Source organism: Macaca fascicularis, chromosome 19 (genome assembly GCF_037993035.2).
Source record: "Macaca fascicularis isolate 582-1 chromosome 19, T2T-MFA8v1.1".
NCBI classification, from domain to species: domain Eukaryota; kingdom Metazoa; phylum Chordata; class Mammalia; order Primates; family Cercopithecidae; genus Macaca; species Macaca fascicularis.
The window spans coordinates 19,404,424-19,423,563 of record NC_088393.1 but is presented as its reverse complement, the minus strand read 5'-3'; the positions used below and the strand labels follow the sequence as shown (position 1 = coordinate 19,423,563).

The following is a 19,140-nucleotide window of genomic DNA, read 5'->3' as shown; positions in this document are numbered from 1 at the left end:
GAGGCTGAGGCAGGAGAATCGCTTGAACCCAGGAGGCGGAGGTTGCAGTGAGCCAAGATCTCGCCGCTGCACTCCAGCCTGGGCGACAGAGCAAGACTCCGTCTCAAAAAAAAAAAAAAAATCCCGGAGGCATCCGGTATTGTGAATTTGCCAGTGGCTGGGTCATCTGCTGAGCTAGCCCACACATGTGTCTGCGATCAGCAGCAGGTGTCCAGGCTGTCAGCTGAGATGATGGTATGGCTGGGCCATGCGCCTGTCATCCCCCCAGCAGCCAGCCCATGTTTGTTCACCTGGCAGTTGGGGTTGGGGCTCCAGGAGAGAGAGCAGAAGTACTCGAGTCCTCCAAGGCCCAGGCTTGGAACTGGCAACAGGCTTTTCCACCACATGCTATAGCCGATTTGAGTCCCAGGACCAGCCCTGATTTGAGGGGGTGATACACAGAGTTCACTTGGTGACAAGGAGTCTGCATGTGGCGAAGGGCAAGGCTACAGGGAGGGGACACGCAGGCCATCTTTATGATCAGCTTCCACAACCCTGCAGTGTTTACACGGGGAGCAGCAGCTCAGGAGTCATGCCTGACAGGTGCTTTATGTTTTGTAGTTGACATGAAGACAATGGAGACTGCAGAGAAACTGGCTAGATTTGTTGCTCAGGTGGGACCAGAGATCGAACAATTCAGCATAGAAAACAGCACCGATAACCCTGACCTGTGGTACGTACCCCCCGGGTCTCATCACACCTTTTTCTTTTTCAAAGAGAGAAAGTCTAAGGATGTTGCTTAGGCTGGATTCAAATTCCTGGGCTCAAGTGATCCTCCTGTTTTAGCCTCCGGAGTAGCTGGGACCACAGGTGTGCTCCACTGCAACTGGCCATTATACCCTTTAGATTTGAGTGTGTTCATGCCACAAACATGTCCTGAGCCAGCCCACAGCCTGGCCAATGCATTCCTACCATGGGGGTTACACCAGGAGTAAATCATGACTTCACTTCAGCTGAGCCAGGGGCCTGAGGGAGAAAGATCTCTTCTAGTCACCTGAGTTCAGGAGTTCGAGAGCAGCCTGACCAACATGCTAAAACCCCATCGCTACTAAAATACAAAAATCAGCCGGACATGGTGGCAAGCACCTGTAATCCCAGCTGCTCAGGAAGCTGAGGCATGAGAATTGCTTAAACCCAGGAGGCAGAGGTTTCAGTGAGCTGAGATTGAGCCACTGCACTCCCTCCTGGGCAACAGAGCGAGACTTCATCTCAAAAAAAAAAAGGCCGGGCGCAGTGTCTCATGTTTGTAATCCCAGCACTTCGGGAGACTGAGGCAGATGGATCATGAGGTCAGGCATTCAAGACCAGCCTTGCCAACGTAGTGAAACCCCGTCTCTATACTAAAAATTAAAAAAATTAGCCAGATGTAGTGGCGTGTGTCTGTAATTCCAGCTACTCGGGAGGCTGAGGCAGGAGAATTGCTTGAACCTGGGAGGCAGAGGTTGCAGTGAGCCGAGATCGCACCATTGCACTCCAACTTGGACAACAAGAGTGAAACTCCATCTCAAAAAAAAAAAAAATCTGTTCTAGGGGACCTGCCCTTCTAGGGCATCAGGAAAAGCCTCCCCAGAGTGACATTTAATCTGCATCCAAAGACTAAATAGGAGTTGGCCAGGGGAGGGGGGAGAGGTGAGGATTTACTGCTCACTGCATGATAGTGATAGCCCTTGCCCAGGTCTGGACAGGAGGCACTTCTACATGGGGATAACGTGGCGTGCTCATGCTGGGAGCAGGTACCTTTGCCCTCTCCATTCCTCAGATAGGTGGAGCTCTGCTCAAAAGCACACAGCCCGTAGGCAAGAAAACCTGGGCTAGAAGCCAGCTCAGCCCCTAGGGTTTTTCCCTGGGGTGATGTGAGACGCACCCTCCAGAGAAAGGCTACCAGTGGGAGGCACCCATCTTCCATTACGAGCCAGGACCCTACTGAGGGGGCTCTGAACTCCTTGTGCTGGTCCCAGCTTGTGGGACAGTCATGCCTTCGTCCAATTAAAAATACAATTGAAGGCCGGGTGCAGTGGCTCAAGCCTGTAATCCCAGCACTTTGGGAGACCGAGACGGGCGGATCACGAGGTCAGGAGATCGAGACCATCCTGGCTGAGACGGTGAAACCCCGTCTCTACTAAAAAATACAAAAAACTAGCTGGGCGCGGTGGCGGGCGCCTGTAGTCCCAGCTACTCGGGAGGCTGAGGCAGGAGAATGGCGTGAACCCGGGAGGCGGAGCTTGCAGTGAGCTGAGATCCGGCCACTGCACTCCAGCCTGGGTGACAGAGCAAGACTCCGTCTCAAAAAAAAAAAAAAAAAAATACAATTGAAAACGTGCATTTCTCAGCGCATTTATGGAATTCAGTGGTGACGGAACATACTCTTTCAACTTGTTTGGGACCTGATTGCACGAGCCAGGCCCTATTCCCCCTCTGCAGCCTTGGCTTATGACTGGGTCCTGCACTGAGGTACCACCCACCTTGTGGGGCACCAACCACCTACAGATGGGAAGCCTGACCAGGCTTACAGTCAGGTTCTGCCTTTTACAGACAGTGGTGGCCTTGGGGAGCTGCTGGGTCCTGTAGACCTTGGGGTTGGGCCTGTCCACTGTGTATGTGGGATTTCCCCTGGCAGGGTTGGGTAAGGAGGACAGCTCAGTGCAGGGCAGCTGGGGGCATCCCATCAGTCCTTTTTTCTTTTTCTTTTTCTTTTTTTTTTCCCAATGAAAAGTACAGTTTAAAGGAGAATTTTGCATTAGCCTGGGTACTTGGGCTGTACTACTTGTTGGGTTTTGGGTGATTCCTCCCCATCTGTGACAGCCTTTTCTGAGCAGTGTCCTTCAGAGTACTCTGTTCTGTCCTTCCCTGGAGGGAGAGCCCTGGATCCTGACCACGATACTGGGCAGGGTGTTGGACGCTATCCAGCCATGCTTGTAAATGGGCCAAGATGACTTTGTGTTTCTTTTGCCTTTAGAAAAATTTTAATTCTAATGTGCTCAAGCTCATTGAGTTAATTCATTTTGTGGGTGTGGTTATGTTATAAAGTTGTCATACAATCTTATTTATTTATTTATTTATTTATTTATTTATTTATTTATTTTTGAGACGGAATTTTACTCTGTCGCCCAGGCTGGAGTGCAGTAGCGTGATCTCGGCTCACTGCAACCTCCGCCTCTCGGGTTCAAGCGATTCTCCTGCCTCAGACTCCCAAGTAGCTGGGATTACAGGTGTCACCCAGCTAATTTTTGTAGTTTTAGTAGAGACGGGGTTTCACCATGTTGGCCAGGCTAGTCTTCAACTCCTGACCTCAGGTGATCCTCCTGCCTCAGCCTCCCAAAATGTGCTGGGAGGCATGAGCCACCATTCCCGGCCCAGATTCATTTGTTTCTGCTAATATTTAGTTGTGTGTGTGTTTGTGTGTGTGTGTGTGTGTGTATGTGTGTGTGTGTTAGCCTGGTATAGTGGCATTTGCCTATGGTCCCACCTACTTGGGTGGGTGACGTAGAAAGATTTCTTGAACCCAGGAGTTTGAGGCTGCAGTGAGCTGTTATCACACCACTGCACTCTAGCCTGGACAACAGAGTGAGAATCCATCTCTAAAAATGTATAATAATAAATAATTATAAAGCTGTCCAGTTTTTCCAATACCATTCTTTGAAAGACCACCCCTTTTTCGCAGTAGTTTGAGAGGCTACCTTAATCGAATGCTGGGTTTCTGGTCTTTCTATTCTGTTCCTTCGGTCTGTCTTATGGACTACTATGCTGTTTAACTCTAGAGGCTTTGGGGCATTTTGTAGTGTTTGGTGGGGCTGGAACCCCTTATGAGTCTTGTTCGGAGTTTTCCCAGATACTTTTATATATTATTTTTCTTTATGAACTTTAGAACCATCTTGTCCTGATTCAGAACAGGGTTTTATTGGGATATATTAATATGCTAATTGGGAGGACTTGGCACATTTATGAGGTTGAGTTGCCTTATGAGGGCCATTTTTCCTTTGGTCCAAGTGGACTTTGGTGCTTTCAGGAGTGTTTTAAGTTTGTCATACCAGCCACAGCTTCATAGCTGTGGTTACAAGTCAAAGTGGCCACCAGATCCCTGAGGCACAGAGAGGCCTCATCTCCACGCCCACATAGCTGGACTGCAGGCCCCAAGTGGGAAGTGCTAGGGGTGAGGAGCCTTCTCTGGGGGCACCTTACAGCTCCATGGTGCACATGTTCCAGCAGTAACTGTGCAGCGCCTCCTGGCGTCTCTCCATGCTTCTCGTATCTGGGAGGAACCAGAGTCAAAATGGGCGCATGGAGGCCCAGAGAGGCCAGTGATGTAACCAGAAAGGGTGAGATGGGTCTCAGGCCAGATTTCTATTCCAGCATTTTCCCAGGCCCTGCATACCTTGTTCATCTGCCTCTCTCCCCTGGAAAGTAGTTATGCTCCTTGAATTCTAGCTCCTTATTAAGTTACTAGTACTCTTCAAATTTTCTGTCATTGAGAGGCTGCACCATCAAGCTATAGCCGCATAGAGAGCGGTCAGGTTATTCTTTCCCTTGTCCCACCTCCACCTTCCTTGGATCAATCCCGGCAGTTTCAGCAAATAAAAATGTTGAGAGATTCCATCTGGTAACCTAATGTATTTCCTCTGTGGCCCAGGTTTCTACATGACCAAAATAGTTCTGCTTTCAAATTCTATCGAAAGAAAGTGTTTGAACTATGTCCATCAATTTGTTTCACATCATCTCCGCACAACCTTCACACTGGTGGTGGTGACACTGCGGGTTCTCAGGAGAGCCCCGTGGACCTCATGGAAGGGGAAGGAGAGTTTGAAGATGAGCCCCCTCCGCGGGAGGCTGAGCTGGAAAGCCCAGAGGTGATACCTGAGGAGGAGGAGGAGGACGATGAGGATGGCGGAGAGGAGGCCCCTGCTCCCGGAGGGGCGGGCAAGTCTGAGGGCAGCACCCCTGCCGATGGCCTTCCCAGTGAGGCTGCCGAGGACGACCTGGCTGGAACACCTGCCCTGTCACAGGCCACCTCAGGTACCTGCTTCCCCCGGAAGAGGATCAGCAGCAAGTCGTTGAAGGTTGGCATGATTCCAGCTCCCAAGAGAGTGTGTCTCATCCAGGAGCCAAAAGGTGAGTGCCCGCCTGTCGGCACAGCTGCCTCCAGCACAGTTCTTGGTTGGTGGGCTGTGAGAGTTAGAAGAGACAGTTGGAGACATTTTAATCCTAAAGAGTTTTGTGCACCACTCCAAAATGTGAACCGACACTCATGTTTCCCGGTGGTCTGAAGGCATTGCTCTAAAGACATGTTTCCTTGCTGCCCTGTGGCTTCTGGCACTCTGCTTGCTACTGGACATTTCCCTGACTGCCCGGATTCAGGTTGGGGCTTCCCCACTTGTGGAGGGGTGGGCCTGGGTCATCTCAGCTGTTTTCCTGCCTGTGACTTTGTCAGCTGGGGGCCCTTCTGAGCTCCTGGAAGGCCCAGGGTGCTGATAAGCTGCTTCATGTCATGACAGTGAGATGGGAACAGAGCAAGGGTGGTCCCAGGCAGTGGTCAGTGGGACCTTCCTTGGCCATGGGAGGCCATCTCCTGCTCTCCTGTGGGAAGGTTCCGGGTTCTTGAGGTATAATTTACCAGCAGTGAAATACACCCTTTCCTGGTGGACCATTTGAGTTTTGTTGACTGTGCAGAGGCGAGACCCCACTAATACAGCAGAGCTGAAGCCTGTTCCCAGAACAGGTCTCTTGTCCCATTTCAGTCCCCTGCCCCATTCAGCCCCAGCAACCACTGACTGTTTTCCGAGACCCAGGTATTCTACCTTTCCTAGTCTATCGGTACATGGAATTGCATCTCATGTGGCCTTTTGGTGGGCAGGCCGTGGCCCAGATGACTCCTGTGCCCCCCATGCCCTCCAAGCTATCTCCCCACAGTCAGGCCTGGACCGTGCTTTCACATGGGACTTCTGCTGCAAAACCTGTGTGTGAAGTTGTAGTGAATGGTGCCCCATTGTGGGACTGTGTTAAACAGTCACCGGTGTGTTCTACATCATTCAGACAGTCATATTTACAGGTGACAGTGGCCTTATGGTTTTGCCTGCTTTGGAATAGTCCTCATGTTTTGTGTTTGAAAACCTTGGTGTTGCAGTGAAATGCTAACCATTCTACTATAACCCTTACCATCGTTCAAAACTTCAAAACTTCTCATGGGCCGGGCGCAGTGACTCGTGCCTATAATCCCAGCTTAGCGGGGCTGAGGCAGGAGTATTGCTTGAGCCTGGGAGTTTGAGACCAGCCTGGGCAAGATGGCCAGACCTCATCTTTACAAGAAAAAAAAAATTTAATGTAAAAAAATGAAGTAAATAATTAAACTTGTCATGGATGGTGGGTAGTGTATCAGAGTGCTTGTTATGTATGCTCTTCTTGGTGGAGTTTTTTATTTCTGTTTTAGAAGCTCTCAGTTCTTTTGGTAGTTGATGAGATAAAACCAGACCTGCACCGGGTGTACTGGCTCACGCCTGTAATCCCAGCAATTTGGGAGACTGAGGCGGGAGTTTGAGACCAGCCTGACCAACATGGAGATACCCCATTTCTACTTAAAATACCGAATTAGCCAGGCGTGGTGGTTCATGCTTGTAATCCCAGCTACTCGGGAGGCTGACGCAGGAGAATCTCTTGAACCTGGGAGGTGAAGGTTGGCATGAGCCGAGATCATGCCACTGCACTCCAGCCTAGGCAACAAGAGCGAAACTCCATCTCAAAAAAAAAAAAAAACAGACTTGCTAATCTCCCTTTCATAAAAAATAAAATAAAATAATACGATTTGGTCCTCTATATGAGAAGCATGGTTGTTTTTTACTAGAAAGTTTTAGGCAGACTTTAATTCTTTTTTTTTGAGATGGAGTCTTGCTCTTGTCGTCCAGGCTGGAGTGCAGTGGCGCAATCTCGGCTCACTGCAACCTCTGCCTCCCAAGTTCCAGTTATTCTCCTGCTTCAGCCTCCTGAGTAGCTGGGATTACAGGAGCTCGCCACCATGTCTGGCTAATTTTTATACTTTTAGTAGAGACGGGGTTTCGCCATGTTGACCATGCTGGTCTCGAACTCCTGACCTCAGGTGATCTACCCGCCTCGGCCTCCCAAAGCGATGGGATTACAGGCATGAGCCACTGTGGCTGGCCCAGACTTTAATTATTTCCCAGTGAATTAGCTACAGATAAACTAGGAGGGCATAGTATCACAAATAGTTGGTACACAAATATTTCTGTAGTCATGGAAAATAATCCATGTATTGGATCCTTTGTTATAAATGTGGGGACTCTTAGGTTTGAATAGACTTTCCAAAAGCGAGGCACCCCTCAAGTGAACCCTTCACTATGGCCCAAGCTGCCTTCCCTGAGTGTGTCCCGCCTCTGCTCACTCCAGGGGTCATACATGTTCATTCCTGAAAAGAGCTGGGGCACAGCTGGGGCTTAGGCCCATGCAGGGCCTAAGACACCTTCTGTCGTTAGAGAACTGTTAGCCAAAATAGACTGCAGGACCTTCAGTCTCTAAGTAATGTAGGGAAAGCACGTGTACGTATGTGTACATGTCTCTTTCTTTTGTCTTCTAGTCCATGAACCAGTTCGAATTGCCTATGACAGGCCTCGGGGTCGTCCCATGTCCAAAAAGAAGGTGAGCTTAATCATTTGTAGTCCTTACTCAAAGTATAGTTGGTTAGAATTTGTTGGAGTTCCAATGGAAGCTGCAGCTTGTGATTAAGCTATGCTCACATTTCAAACTGAGGTATTAACGTGTAAAACACAAGAGACTTTTCTCTTGGGAGGACTTTTGAAAACTGTTTTGCCTTTGTTCAAAGCATAGACTAGTGATTCATCTGTGTAATGGATAGTTGAGATCCCTGTAATGGATGCAGTGGGATTTGAGAGATAAGCGAGATAGTGTCTTGGCCCTGTAAGAAGTTCAAGCTACCATCCTGGCTAACACCGTGAAACCCCGTCTCTACTAAAAATACCAAAAAAAACTAGCCGGGCGAGGTGGCGGGCGCCTGTAGTCCCAGCTACTCCGGAGGCTGAGGCAGGAGAATGGCGTAAACCCGGGAGGCGGAGCTTGCAGTGAGCTGAGATCCGGCCACTGCACTCCAGCCCGGGCTACAGAGCAAGACTCCATCTCAAAAAAAAAAAAAAAAAAAAAAGAAGTTCAAGCTAGGCCAGGTGTGGTGGCTCATGCCTGTAATCCCAGAACTTTGGGTGGCAGGGGTGGGCAGATCACAAGGTCAGGAGATCGAGACCATCTTGGCTAACACGGTGAAACCCCATCTGTACTAAAAATACAAAAAATTAGCTGGGCGTGGTGGCGGGCGCCTGTACTCCCAGCCACTCGGGAAGCTGAGGCAGAAGAATGGCGTGAACCTGGGAGGCAGAGCTTGCAGCAAGCCGAGATCGTGCCACTGCACTCCAGCCTGGGCAACAGAGCAAGACTCTATCTCAAAAAAAAAACCAAAAAAACAAAAAAAAAAACAAAAAGTTCACGCTAAGGCCTATTGGGTGGTTTACGCCTGTGATCCCAGCAGTTTAGGAGGCCGATATGGGCAGATCGCTTGAGCCCAAGAGTTTAAGACCAGCCTGGGCAACAGGCAAAACCCTGTCTCTGCAAAAAATACAAAAATTAGTTGGGCATGGTGGCGCATGCCTGTAGTCCCAGCTACTCTGGTGGCTGAGGTGGAAGGATAATTTGGGCCTGAGAGGTCGAGGCTGCAGTGAGCTGATTGCACCACTGCACCCCAGCTTGGGCAACAGAGTGAGACCCTGTCTCAAAAAAAAAAAAAAAAAGTTCAAGTTATCCAAGCACACTGATTCACGCCTGTAATCCCAGTGCTTTGGGAGGCCAAGACTGGGGGATCACTTGAGTCCAGGAGTTTGAGGCCAGCCTGGGCAACATAGTAAGATCTATGTCTCCTCCTGGTCTCCTTAAAAAATAAAACATAAAAACGTTCAAGCTTAGTAGACTGGAAGTGTGGTGAAGAGAGTGCACTAATCTGCTAGTAAACAGCATGGTGTGTGCCGTCAGCACCTCCTACGTGCCAGATCCTGATTGTCCACCTGGAGGCAGCAGCGAGCAGGGCCAACAGTGAAAGAGAAATGGATGAGGTGGTCCTGGGGATACTGTGGGCAAAGAGAAGCAGGTCAAGGAGAGGGAGAATAAGGTGGGGTCTAGGGGATGCCGCTGAATTGGGAAAGCCAAGGGAGGTCTCTCTTGCAGATGATGTTGGCACAAGCCTGGAGGAGCTGAGGAGAAACAGTGTGGAGATCTGAGAAGGGCACAGCCTCAGCAGAGAGTCTGGGGCAGCAAGAGACCTTTGTGGCAGCAGAGGAATCAGGGGGTGGTCACACAGGACCTCAACAGATGTTAACGCTGTGGCCCTTTCTCAGGGAAGGGAGGGTCCCTCCGGGACCTGTGGCGGATGTGGCTACTAGGGTGGAGAGCAGCCTGTGGGTGGGAAGCAGGAGGAGGCTCAAACTTAAGACAGTTGGACCAGGGCATGAGGAGCAACGAGAAGGGGTGAAGATGGAGTGGGTGACACCTGATTGTGGGCTGGGTGTGCAAAAGCCAGGGGTCCAGGTGACCCCAGGGTAGTCAGCTTGGGCAGAAGAGGGACAGAACTACCATTCACTGACCTAGAGACAGGTTATAGAAAGGGGGCAGATACACTCCAGATGGCCTGGGGGACACAGTGCTGGGGGCAGGCAGGGTCACCTGGGACACATGTGGAGAGAGTGCACCGGTCCTTCATGGTCAGGGAGGAGGGTGGGGAGCCAGGCGAGGTCGCTCTGCTGGTGTCAGGCAATGCCATGTTGCTTCCAACCCCTTCCGGGTGATCTAGAACAGTCTGACCCCACTTATGGCAGGAAGGAGGAACCTTCCCGAATCCAGAGCTCATGGTCCTGACTGATGTGCCAGGTTTTAGGCTGAGCTGGCATCTGGTATCCGTTTGTGTGGCCTGGGTAAGGGCACGGCCACATGAGGGCACAGCAGGGCCTTGGTGTCAGGCACAGCTGTACTCTAGCCCAGCCCTGCCACCGAGTAGTTTTGTAACCTTGGCATGTAACCCCCGAGCCACGGGTTTGTCTGTAAAATGGGACGGCCACACCTACCCAGCAGGTAGGAGGTACGGTGAGGATTAAACTGAACAAGGTTCCTGGTGGGTGTCCTGCACGTGCTGCTCTCTCCTTGAGACTCTGCACCTGTCCTCCTTTCTGCCAGTGACTGCAAATGGAAGGGAGGCCGTGGTGGCTGCAGCTCCTCTGCACGCCTCCGCCTTGCCCACAGGGCTTGGCTTTCCTCCAGCTGTCCAGGAAACCGCCGTCATGATTGTTAAACACAGATTTGAACATTCCCGAAGAAACTTCCAGGCTGAGCCGACCCCTCTTGCGCTGCACCTCCAAGCAGCTATCTTGAAAGGGAAAAGAGTGCAGACCTGCCATTTGGGGACCCCTGTGTCCCGCCATGACCAGCATTTCCCCTTCCTTCCCTACCCGTCACCCCAGGGCCCAGGTCGTGCGCAGTTCCCAGGAGGGCCTGACGGATGCCCTGTTTCTCATCTCATCCGGTGGGTTCTGTCACCTCTTTTCTCCAGGCCACTTTCTCATGGCAAGGGGCCCCCCAGTATAGCAGGTCCTGTGTGGTGTCCCCTGGCTTGCAGAGGTGTCTCTTCACTGTTAGTGCCCCTCTTCCTGTCCCAGCCCACAGCATAGCTCCTCCCTTCATACCTTCCCTCCTTAACTGCCCTGCAGAGAAACTTATTCCCACACCACCTCACCAAGACCACCTCATGCCATTATGGAGGAGCTGCCTGCATCCAGTAACTCACACATCCACACACACAAGATACACACACGTGGACGCATATGCACACACACACGCATACACACACACAGCTACTTCATATAATACCCTCGGAGATGCATCTGAAGAGAACAAAGGGAATTTCCCTCCGCCTTTGAAGGTCCAAGTCTAAACCTGTTGAAATGAACTGACAATAGGAAGATTAACAGGATAAAAAATGGTATGCAGTCCACGTGCACCTGTAATCCCTGGACTTTGGAAGGCCAAGGGAGGAGGATCGCTTGAGCCCGGAAGTTCAGGACTGCAGTGAGCCATGATGGAACCACTGCACTCCAGCCTGGGTGACAGAGCAAGATCCTGTCTCAAAACAAAAAAGTTATACATATTTATTCACGTGCATAAGCATAGGAGCCATATAAAACATTATGAAAACTCAAAGAAGGGCCAGGTGGTTGAAGCTAAATACCTTTTCATAGGGGAGAGGGCAGTTGGGAGGCTGTAGGTAACTTTAGAGGGGAAGCAGAAGATTTTAGGAGAGATGAATGGAGGCAGGCATCATCTTGTGAATGATCCTCACTGAGAATTGAATGGGACTAGAGAACAGCCAATGGTTTGGGCTCTAGGTGTGGTGTTTAACATTCCATCATTTCAACTCTGGTTAATGACGTTTCAGGGAAGAGATCCAAGGCCCTTCTGTTCTTCTTGGGCAGGTCCAGTTTCTAGGTAGATAGGGAACTTGAAGAGAACAGCTTCCTCCTGTGCTTTGGGAGGGACGGAGACAGGAGGGAGGTCAGAGGGACCTTGAGGCTGTTGCTTTAGTCCCACCTGTCAAAGTGCCATAATTTGGGGTATACGTTTTTTTTTTTTTTTTTTTTTGAGACGAAGTCTCCCTTCGTTGCCAAGGCTGAAATGCAATGGCACAATCTCGGCTCACTGCAACCTCTGCCTCCGAGATTCAAGGAATTTTCCTGCCTCAGCCTCCTGAGTAGCTGGGATTACAGGCATGCACTACCACACCGGGCTAATTTTTGTATTTTTAGTAGAGATGGGGTTCACCATATTGGTCAGGCTGATCTCAAAGTCTTGACGTCGTGATCCACCCACCTCGGCCTCCCAAAGTGCTGGGACTACAGGCGTGAGCCACCACGCCCAGCATTGGGGTATCCGTTTCTGATCCCCTGCGTCTTGCTGCCTGTTGAGTTCTCGGCACCTCTCCAGGTTGTTTTGTCCCTTTCTAGGGTGAGAACACTGAGGCCCCAGGAGCTCCAGGGGCCCAGGCCTTCCTTATGGGAGCAGTTGCTCTCTTCTCCCTCCTGACCTGAGGCCCTGCACTCTCCCTTCTCCCTTCCCTCTCCCAACCCCTGCCTCCCCCAGGCTTAGCCTTTTCTGCCTTGTCTCCAAGCTCCTTTGTCTCTGAAGTGCCTCCCCCATGCACCCCTAACGTTAGGGAAGCTGATTCCTGGGCACCTCAATGCAGATGGCAAGGGGGGATTTGTATTTTGGTTGAATTGTACCTCGTGAGGCCTGCATGACATGATGGGGCAGGTCGCTAAGCTGATGAGAGCTGACTGCCCAAGGACCTGAGCTCACAGGACTCAGCACGCCCTTCTCACCCTGCTTCCCATGCCCAGGGTCATCTAACCCTCTCCCAGCCACTCCCACCTGTCCCCTGCTCAGACCCCTAGCACCAGCCTCCATGATCCTCCTCAGCACCTTCCTCTCTCCCTCTCAAGAGTACATGAACTCTCGCAGCCTCTCAGGTAGTTCAGTAAATGCCTTAAAGAAATACATCAGCCAGGCGCAGTGGCTCATGCCTATAATCCTAGCACTTTGTGAGGCTGAGGCGGGCAGATCAGCCAAGGTCAGGAGTTCGATCAAGACCAGTGTGGCTAACATGGCGAAACCCCATCTCTACTAAAAGTACAAAAATAGTCGGGCGTGGTGGCACACACCTGTAATCTCAGCTACTCGGGAGGCTGAGGCAGGAGAATCACTTGAACCCAGGAGGCGGAGGTTACAGTGAGTTGAGATTGCATCCCTGCACTCCAGCCAGGGCACCAGAGCAAGACTCCGTCTTTAAAAAGAAAAAAGGCAGGGCGCAGTGGCTCACACCTGTAATCCCAGCACTTTGGGAGGCTGAGGAGGGTGGATCATGAGGTCAGGAGATTGAGACCATCCTGGCTAACACAATGAAACCCCGTCTCTACTAAAAATACAAAAAAATTAGCCGGGCATGGTGACAGGTGCGTATAGTCCCAGCTACTCAGGAGGCTGAGGCAGGAGAATGGTGTGAACCTGGGAGGCGGAGCTTGCAGTGAGCCGGGATTGCGCCACTGCACTCCAGCCTGGGTGACAGAGCGAGACTCCGTCTCAAAATAATAAATAAATAAATAATAATAATAATTAAAGCTGGGTGCAGTGGCACATACCTGTAGTTCCAGTTAATGGGGAGACTGAGGTGGGAGAATCACTTAAAACCGGGAATTCAAGACCAGCCTGGACAACATAGCGAGACTCTATATTTTAAAAAAACACAGACAAGTTTTGTTTTTGTTTTTTTTTTTAGACAGAGTCTTATTCTGTTGCCCAGGCTGGAATGCAGTGGCGCAATCTCGGCTCACTGCAACCTCCGCCTCCCAGGTTCAAGTGATTCTCGTGCCTCCACCTCCCAAATAGCTGGGATTACAGATGCCCGCCACCACGCCTGGCTAATTTTTATATTTTAGTAGAGACAGGGTTTTGCCAGGTTGGCCAGGCTGGTCTCAAACTCCTGACCTCAAGTGATCCAACCCACCTTGGCCTTCCAAAGTGCTGAGATTAAAGGCATGAGCCACCGCACCCAGCCCACCCATACAAGTTTGTGAAGAGCCAAGGAATACATGGCAAGGTCTTGGACTGCCCGGCTAGGCTCTCACACAGCAGTGTGTCATGAATATTCATGAGTGAATAGAAATTCCTTCTGCTAGATCCCTGCAGGCTCCTCCTCCAGAGGCCCCAGGGCCCTGTCTGTCCCCAGATCTCCATCTAGTGGCCCAGAGAATGCTGCACTTCCCCACCACCCACAGGACCAATCACAGCTATACTAGCTCTCAGTGAGGTCTGCTCTGAGCTAGATCTCACACAGACTCCGGTGTCCAAGTAGAACTCAGTCCCTAGGACAGACAAGGCAGTCAGGGATTGAATGAAGCACTGAGAGAGGGGTATGTTGGGGTGGTTCAGGGAGGGTACTGCCAGCCAGTTCTCACCCACCGTCTGGCCCCCATTCTGCCTCCAGGCCTATGCCCTGGTGCCCCCCACTCTTCCCTGGGCTGCGCCCTGTGGTCGTCACAGGGCCACCCTTCTTTATCCAGGGCACCGCTGAGGGCCATCCTACTGACTCCTTGACCCCGGGACTGCACATTCCCTTACCCAGTTTTCCTCACAGTCTTGGCACCAGGGGTGGCTGAGAGGCAGGACTGACCTCAGGCCAGTAACCTCTGACTTAGAAGTTCCATCCCACCCAGGGATGTTGCAGAGAACTGGGAAAGGGACTGGAGCTTGAGCCTGAGCATCTGGAGATTCAGGAGAGCATTTGGGGGTGAGGGGCTCCAGGCACTGCCTAGGACAGACCCTTGATCCAGGCACCTCCCTGTGGCCCACATGTCTGGACTCCTCTCTCCTCAGAAACCCAAGGACTTGGACTTCGCCCAGCAGAAGCTGACCGATAAGAACCTGGGCTTCCAGATGCTGCAGAAGATGGGCTGGAAGGAGGGCCATGGCCTGGGCTCCCTCGGAAAGGGCATCCGGGAGCCGGTCAGCGTGTACGCAGCAGGCAGCCTGGGGTGGGAGTGGGTGGGGCCTCAGTCCTTCCACCTGCAGCCTGACCTTGGCTCCCTCACGCCCAAGGTGACTTACAGCTGGCAATTGATTTTTGTTTTTTAAACAAAAGGCATCTTCAGATGAGAAGCTGATCATTTACATATGCAGGTGTTTACAGGGCTCCTTTCTGTCCTGCTGTAGATTTTTTAACCAGCTTGTTGGCCCTGGTCATTTTGTCCTCATTTGTTATCATCATAAAAGCTAAGTGGTACTTCTGTGTAGTTTTGGCCTGGAACCACTTTCCCAATCCCGGGAACCCATAGCCGGGCCAGCCAGGGTCCCGAACACAGGCCCAAAGTTTATTAAACCCCAATCATAACATCCAGCAGGCATTTCATTTAATACTGAGCTTAGTGCCTGCTGGGTAAGGCATTCCAAGGTAACCAGGGCCCTCTGGGCACCCCCTCAAAAGCCAGCTCTTCTTCGAGGGTGAGTACTCCTTGTTTCCACTGTGAGTCGTGTCTTGATTTTCCTACTCTTTGATGTCTCAGTGTGTGTCCCAGACACCTGCATCTCATGGACTGTTTGTGCCCATGCCCAGTTCCTGGCATGCCAGGCCCTGGGCTCAGGTGCACAACTGACTCTCTTTTTCACTCCTTAGGGGAACCCCCTCAGAAGGGGAAGGGTTGGGTGCTGACGGGCAGGAGCACAAAGAAGACACATTCGATGTGTTCCGGCAGAGGATGATGCAGATGTACAGACACAAGCGGGCCAACAAATAGGTATGTTTACGGGACAGTGCATAAGGCCCTCCGCCCTCACCGGCGTGCTGGTATGCAGAGAAATTCCCCCAACAAAGTTGATATTCCCTGTTCCCCCAAAAATGCCACACACAAAAAAATCACAAAATTCTGTGAGGGAAACAAAAGGGTCTCTGGATGCGGATATGCCCCATTCTTACATTCCAGGTTTGCTGAAGGAGCAAACCTCATGTTGGCCAAGGGCAGCTGCACGTGGCCTGCCTGGTGCCCTGGTTGTGAGCCCCTCGAAGCCTCTAGGCCAGGCTCCGTGGATGTGTGCGTGGAAATAGGCCACGCTTGTCTCTTCTCTTGCTCAAGTTTTCTCTCACAGATGAGGGCCACCTACCACATAACATGACCAGCAAACGGATTGTTTAGTCCAGAGGGCCTTGCCATCATGCAAGTGGAAGGCCGACTGTGACAGCCACCGCCACAGAGGATGGCAGTTAGCTGTGTCCCTTTGTGAGGGTCTTCAAATCCTTTTCCTTCTGCAGGGCCTTGGGCCTGTAAATATCCTCATCTTTCTACTTTTTTTTTTTTAGTTGTCCCTCTCACCTAATTTCCAACTCAGTATTGAACAAAATCGTTCTCTTCCTGAATAGATCAAAACCACTGATGAGAAAGATAAGCCTTGAAGCAGCAATTGCCCTTAAAACATCATCCCTGCCCTGGATCGGCCTGGAGCCAGTGCCCAAGTACGGTTTGGTGTGTACATGAAAACAAACGTCTCTGCAGTCTCTGGGGCGGAGGTTTCGCTGGCTTTTCTTTCTCACAAAGAAAAAACATGCACCATTTTCAATGTGCTTTTGCCTCTCCTCTCTGTTCACATGCTTTTAGCAGCAAGTCTCCTCCAAATCTGTCTTGGTTCCCCTTCAGAAGGTGGCGCTGCCCCTGAAAGGCACCTCAGCCTGTGAGTGCTGAGGAACCAGCTCCTCTGGCTGGTTTTCCAGTCGGACTGGCCATTGCTCTCCAGAAGTGCTCTGTTAGCAAACGTGATGTGGAAACGATCACAGATGGTGTTTTCTCGTTGTTCTCCAGAATTTATACGGGGGAGACAAATCAGTAATTACCAAGTCTGCGCTCAGGTACCAAAGCTCTGAAGCTCTCTGAACAGTTGCCATACTTGAGTTGATGAATGTGTTATTCATGATGTCTCATCTCTTCAGTGCATCTTGAGAGACTTAATAAAATTTTAGCAACAGTACAGAATAGCTCTATCAGGTGGGGAGTAATCACTAAACAGATTAAATCGGCCCCAGATTTACATGTCTCTTTAGAATCCACAGTGTAAGCAAACTACAGTTACAAAAGGATGGGGGTTGTAAACTCTCTGAGACTCTGCACTTTTCGCACGTGTAGCATCGTCAGGTGCTGTCTTATTACAGCCTTTGTAAGGAGAGGCAGGCTCCCCCTGGGGTGGGCTCTGCAGCTGCTCTATTTCCAGGCGTGTGATCGCTGCCACTCTACAGATTCCCCAGCAGTCTGCTGTGTGTAACTCCACTCAGTTCTCCACTCATTCTTCCTCATGAAGCAGGAGCATTAAAGTTTTAAGTATGGGCAAAAATCTGGAAAACTTAGGATCCTCCTCACACCCCGGGATTAGGGGACACAGCAGTGGCTAGGGCATCAGCCCCAGAACTGAGTGGGAAATGCCACTTGTATTGGCTGTAAAGAAATCCTGGCTTTGGGCTGGGCATAGTGGCTCAAGCCTGTAATCCCAGCACTTTGGGAGGCGGAGGCGGGTGGATCACCTGAGGTCAGGAGTTTGAGACCAGCCTGGCCAACATGGTAAAACCCCATCTCTACTAAAAATACAAAAAAAAAAAATTAGCCAGGCATGGTAGCAGGCACCTGTAATCCCAGCTACTCAGGAGGCTGAGGCAAGAGAATCACTTGAACCTGGGAGGTGGGGGTTGCAGTGAGCTGAGATCATGCCACTGCACTCCAGTCTGGGCAACAGAGCAAGACTCCATCTCAAAAAAAAAAAAAAAAAAAAAAAAAGGCTGGGCGCGGTGGCTCACGCCTGTAATTGCAGCACTTTGGGAGGCCTAGGCAGGTGGATCACGAGGTCAAGAGATCGAGACCATCCTGGCCAACATGGTGAAACCCCGTCTCTACTGAAAATGCAAAAAATTAGCTGGGTGTGGTGGCAGGTGCCTGTAGTCCCAGCTACTCAGGAGGCTGAGGCAAGAGAATCACTTGAACCCGGGAGGCAGAGGTTGCAGTGAGCCGAGATTGTGCCACTTCACTCCAGCCTGGCAGCAGAGCGAGACTCTGTCTCAAAAAAAAAAAAAAGAAAGAAAAGAAATCCTGGCTTTCTTTAAGCCACAGACTTCCTAGGCTGTGGTCCGAGCTCCTTGTCTGCCTGGTCCCTGTCACCTTGCAGTGCCACCACCCCCAGGGGCTCTGCTTGCTTCCAGTGGCTTCTGTAGCTTTGGCAACTGGCAGATCTTTATGGCAGTAGAGGTGCCAGCATGGAGGATGGGGCTTGGGTTTATTACCCAACCCTCGAACGAACCAGCCTATGGGGGCCTAGAGTAGAGCTGGTTTTGGGGAACCACAGGTGCGGGGGGTTCATCTTCTCCTTTCTCCTTCTCCTTTCCTGACTCCTCCGACAGCTTCCATGTTGGCCGTGGGTCAGGTGAATGGATGGAGCTCCGAGCGGGGCTCGGCCCGCTGGCCCGAGCGAGGCACACACACCTACAGCGTGGATCAAGCTCGCTCTCTCCAGCATCGCCCTGACCATTCCATGTGCTTTGTCCTAGCATGTTAATTCTTGACTTTCTCCACTTCATTTTACTAAAAAGTTAAATGCTTTAGGAATTTGTGGTGTGTGGCCACTGACCACCCCCCACCTCCTGCCGCTCCTCCAAGTTTGAGCTGAGATGGTTCTGTGAGTCCTTGGCAGGGGTCAGAGGGCACACCTCCTTGAACCTAGAAAGTCCCTACACTCTCAGAGGACGCCTCTCCTGTGGATTCAGCGCTGGGGCAGTGAAGGTGTCGGGAGCCAGCAGAGCATGGTGCGTGCTGCCAGCTGCCGGCCGGCCGGGATAGAGGAGATGCCACTGGCCCTCCGTGCCCCCAGCCCCTCCCTCTTAATCGAGGCTGCCCTTGCTCTCTGCAGAGGCCACTCTGCAGGATCCTCATGTCGCGCGTGACGTGTGGTGGCACAGCCGTGTCAAAGTCACAGTGTCTTTTCTGTCGTTCTAGTTCCAGGGTCACCCCCGAGAGGACAACAGGCATCTGGAAGTGCTCTCTCGCCACTCTGGGTGCTTACTGTCTCTGGCTTGTTTCCATCACTGGAAATCACTTAGAGAATTGTAGTGTTTTTGGTCCTTGATAAAGCCTAGAAGACATTTGTGATGTTACAAAATGAAAGTTTTCTTTTGTTTCTGTTTTTTAAGATCTAAGAAGTTGTGAATGTTGTTAATCATTTAGCCGTTGCAATAAATGTAGAGGAAATGCAGTGTGCCAGAGTCTCCATGGCTGTGTTTTTAAAATCAGATCAGTCACCAGCGCACGCAGATGGGAGTGCAGTGTAGAACCAGATGACGGCTGCCTCCCAGTACGTGCCCTCCGCCAGCATGGTGCTCCTCCCTCAGGCCCCTCCTGACTGGCTCGCCCCACCTGAGGGACCTTGTGTCACTGTCACCAGGAAAGCCTGGAAGATGCCAGAGAGCAGGAAGTGACC

At 51.2% G+C, this 19,140-nt stretch overlaps 1 protein-coding gene across 36 annotated transcripts in view; it reads left to right on the top strand.

Moving 5' to 3' along the window:
* Positions 1-18,915, top strand: part of SUGP2 (SURP and G-patch domain containing 2) — a 44,528-nt gene extending 25,613 nt beyond the window's left edge. For 4 of the 36 annotated variants that reach the window (XR_012428589.1, XR_286526.5, XR_012428586.1 and 1 more), the window contains 7 exons: positions 601-712; positions 4,667-5,145; positions 7,619-7,680; positions 14,515-14,651; positions 15,311-15,431; positions 16,052-16,144; positions 18,660-18,915. Coding sequence is in view for 9 of the 36 variants with exons in the window: in XM_065535257.1 (XP_065391329.1) it covers positions 601-712; positions 4,667-5,145; positions 7,619-7,680; positions 14,515-14,651; positions 15,311-15,431 (911 nt within the window). In the remaining 27 variants the exon portion in view is untranslated. Of the gene's footprint in view, positions 1-600; positions 713-4,666; positions 5,146-7,618; positions 7,681-10,553; positions 10,616-14,514; positions 14,652-15,310; positions 15,559-16,051 lie in introns of those variants that run through there. The other 32 variants (XM_065535257.1, XM_005588499.5, XM_074026444.1 and 29 more) reach the window with 13 other exon arrangements.
* Positions 18,916-19,140: the final 225 nt, after the last annotated feature.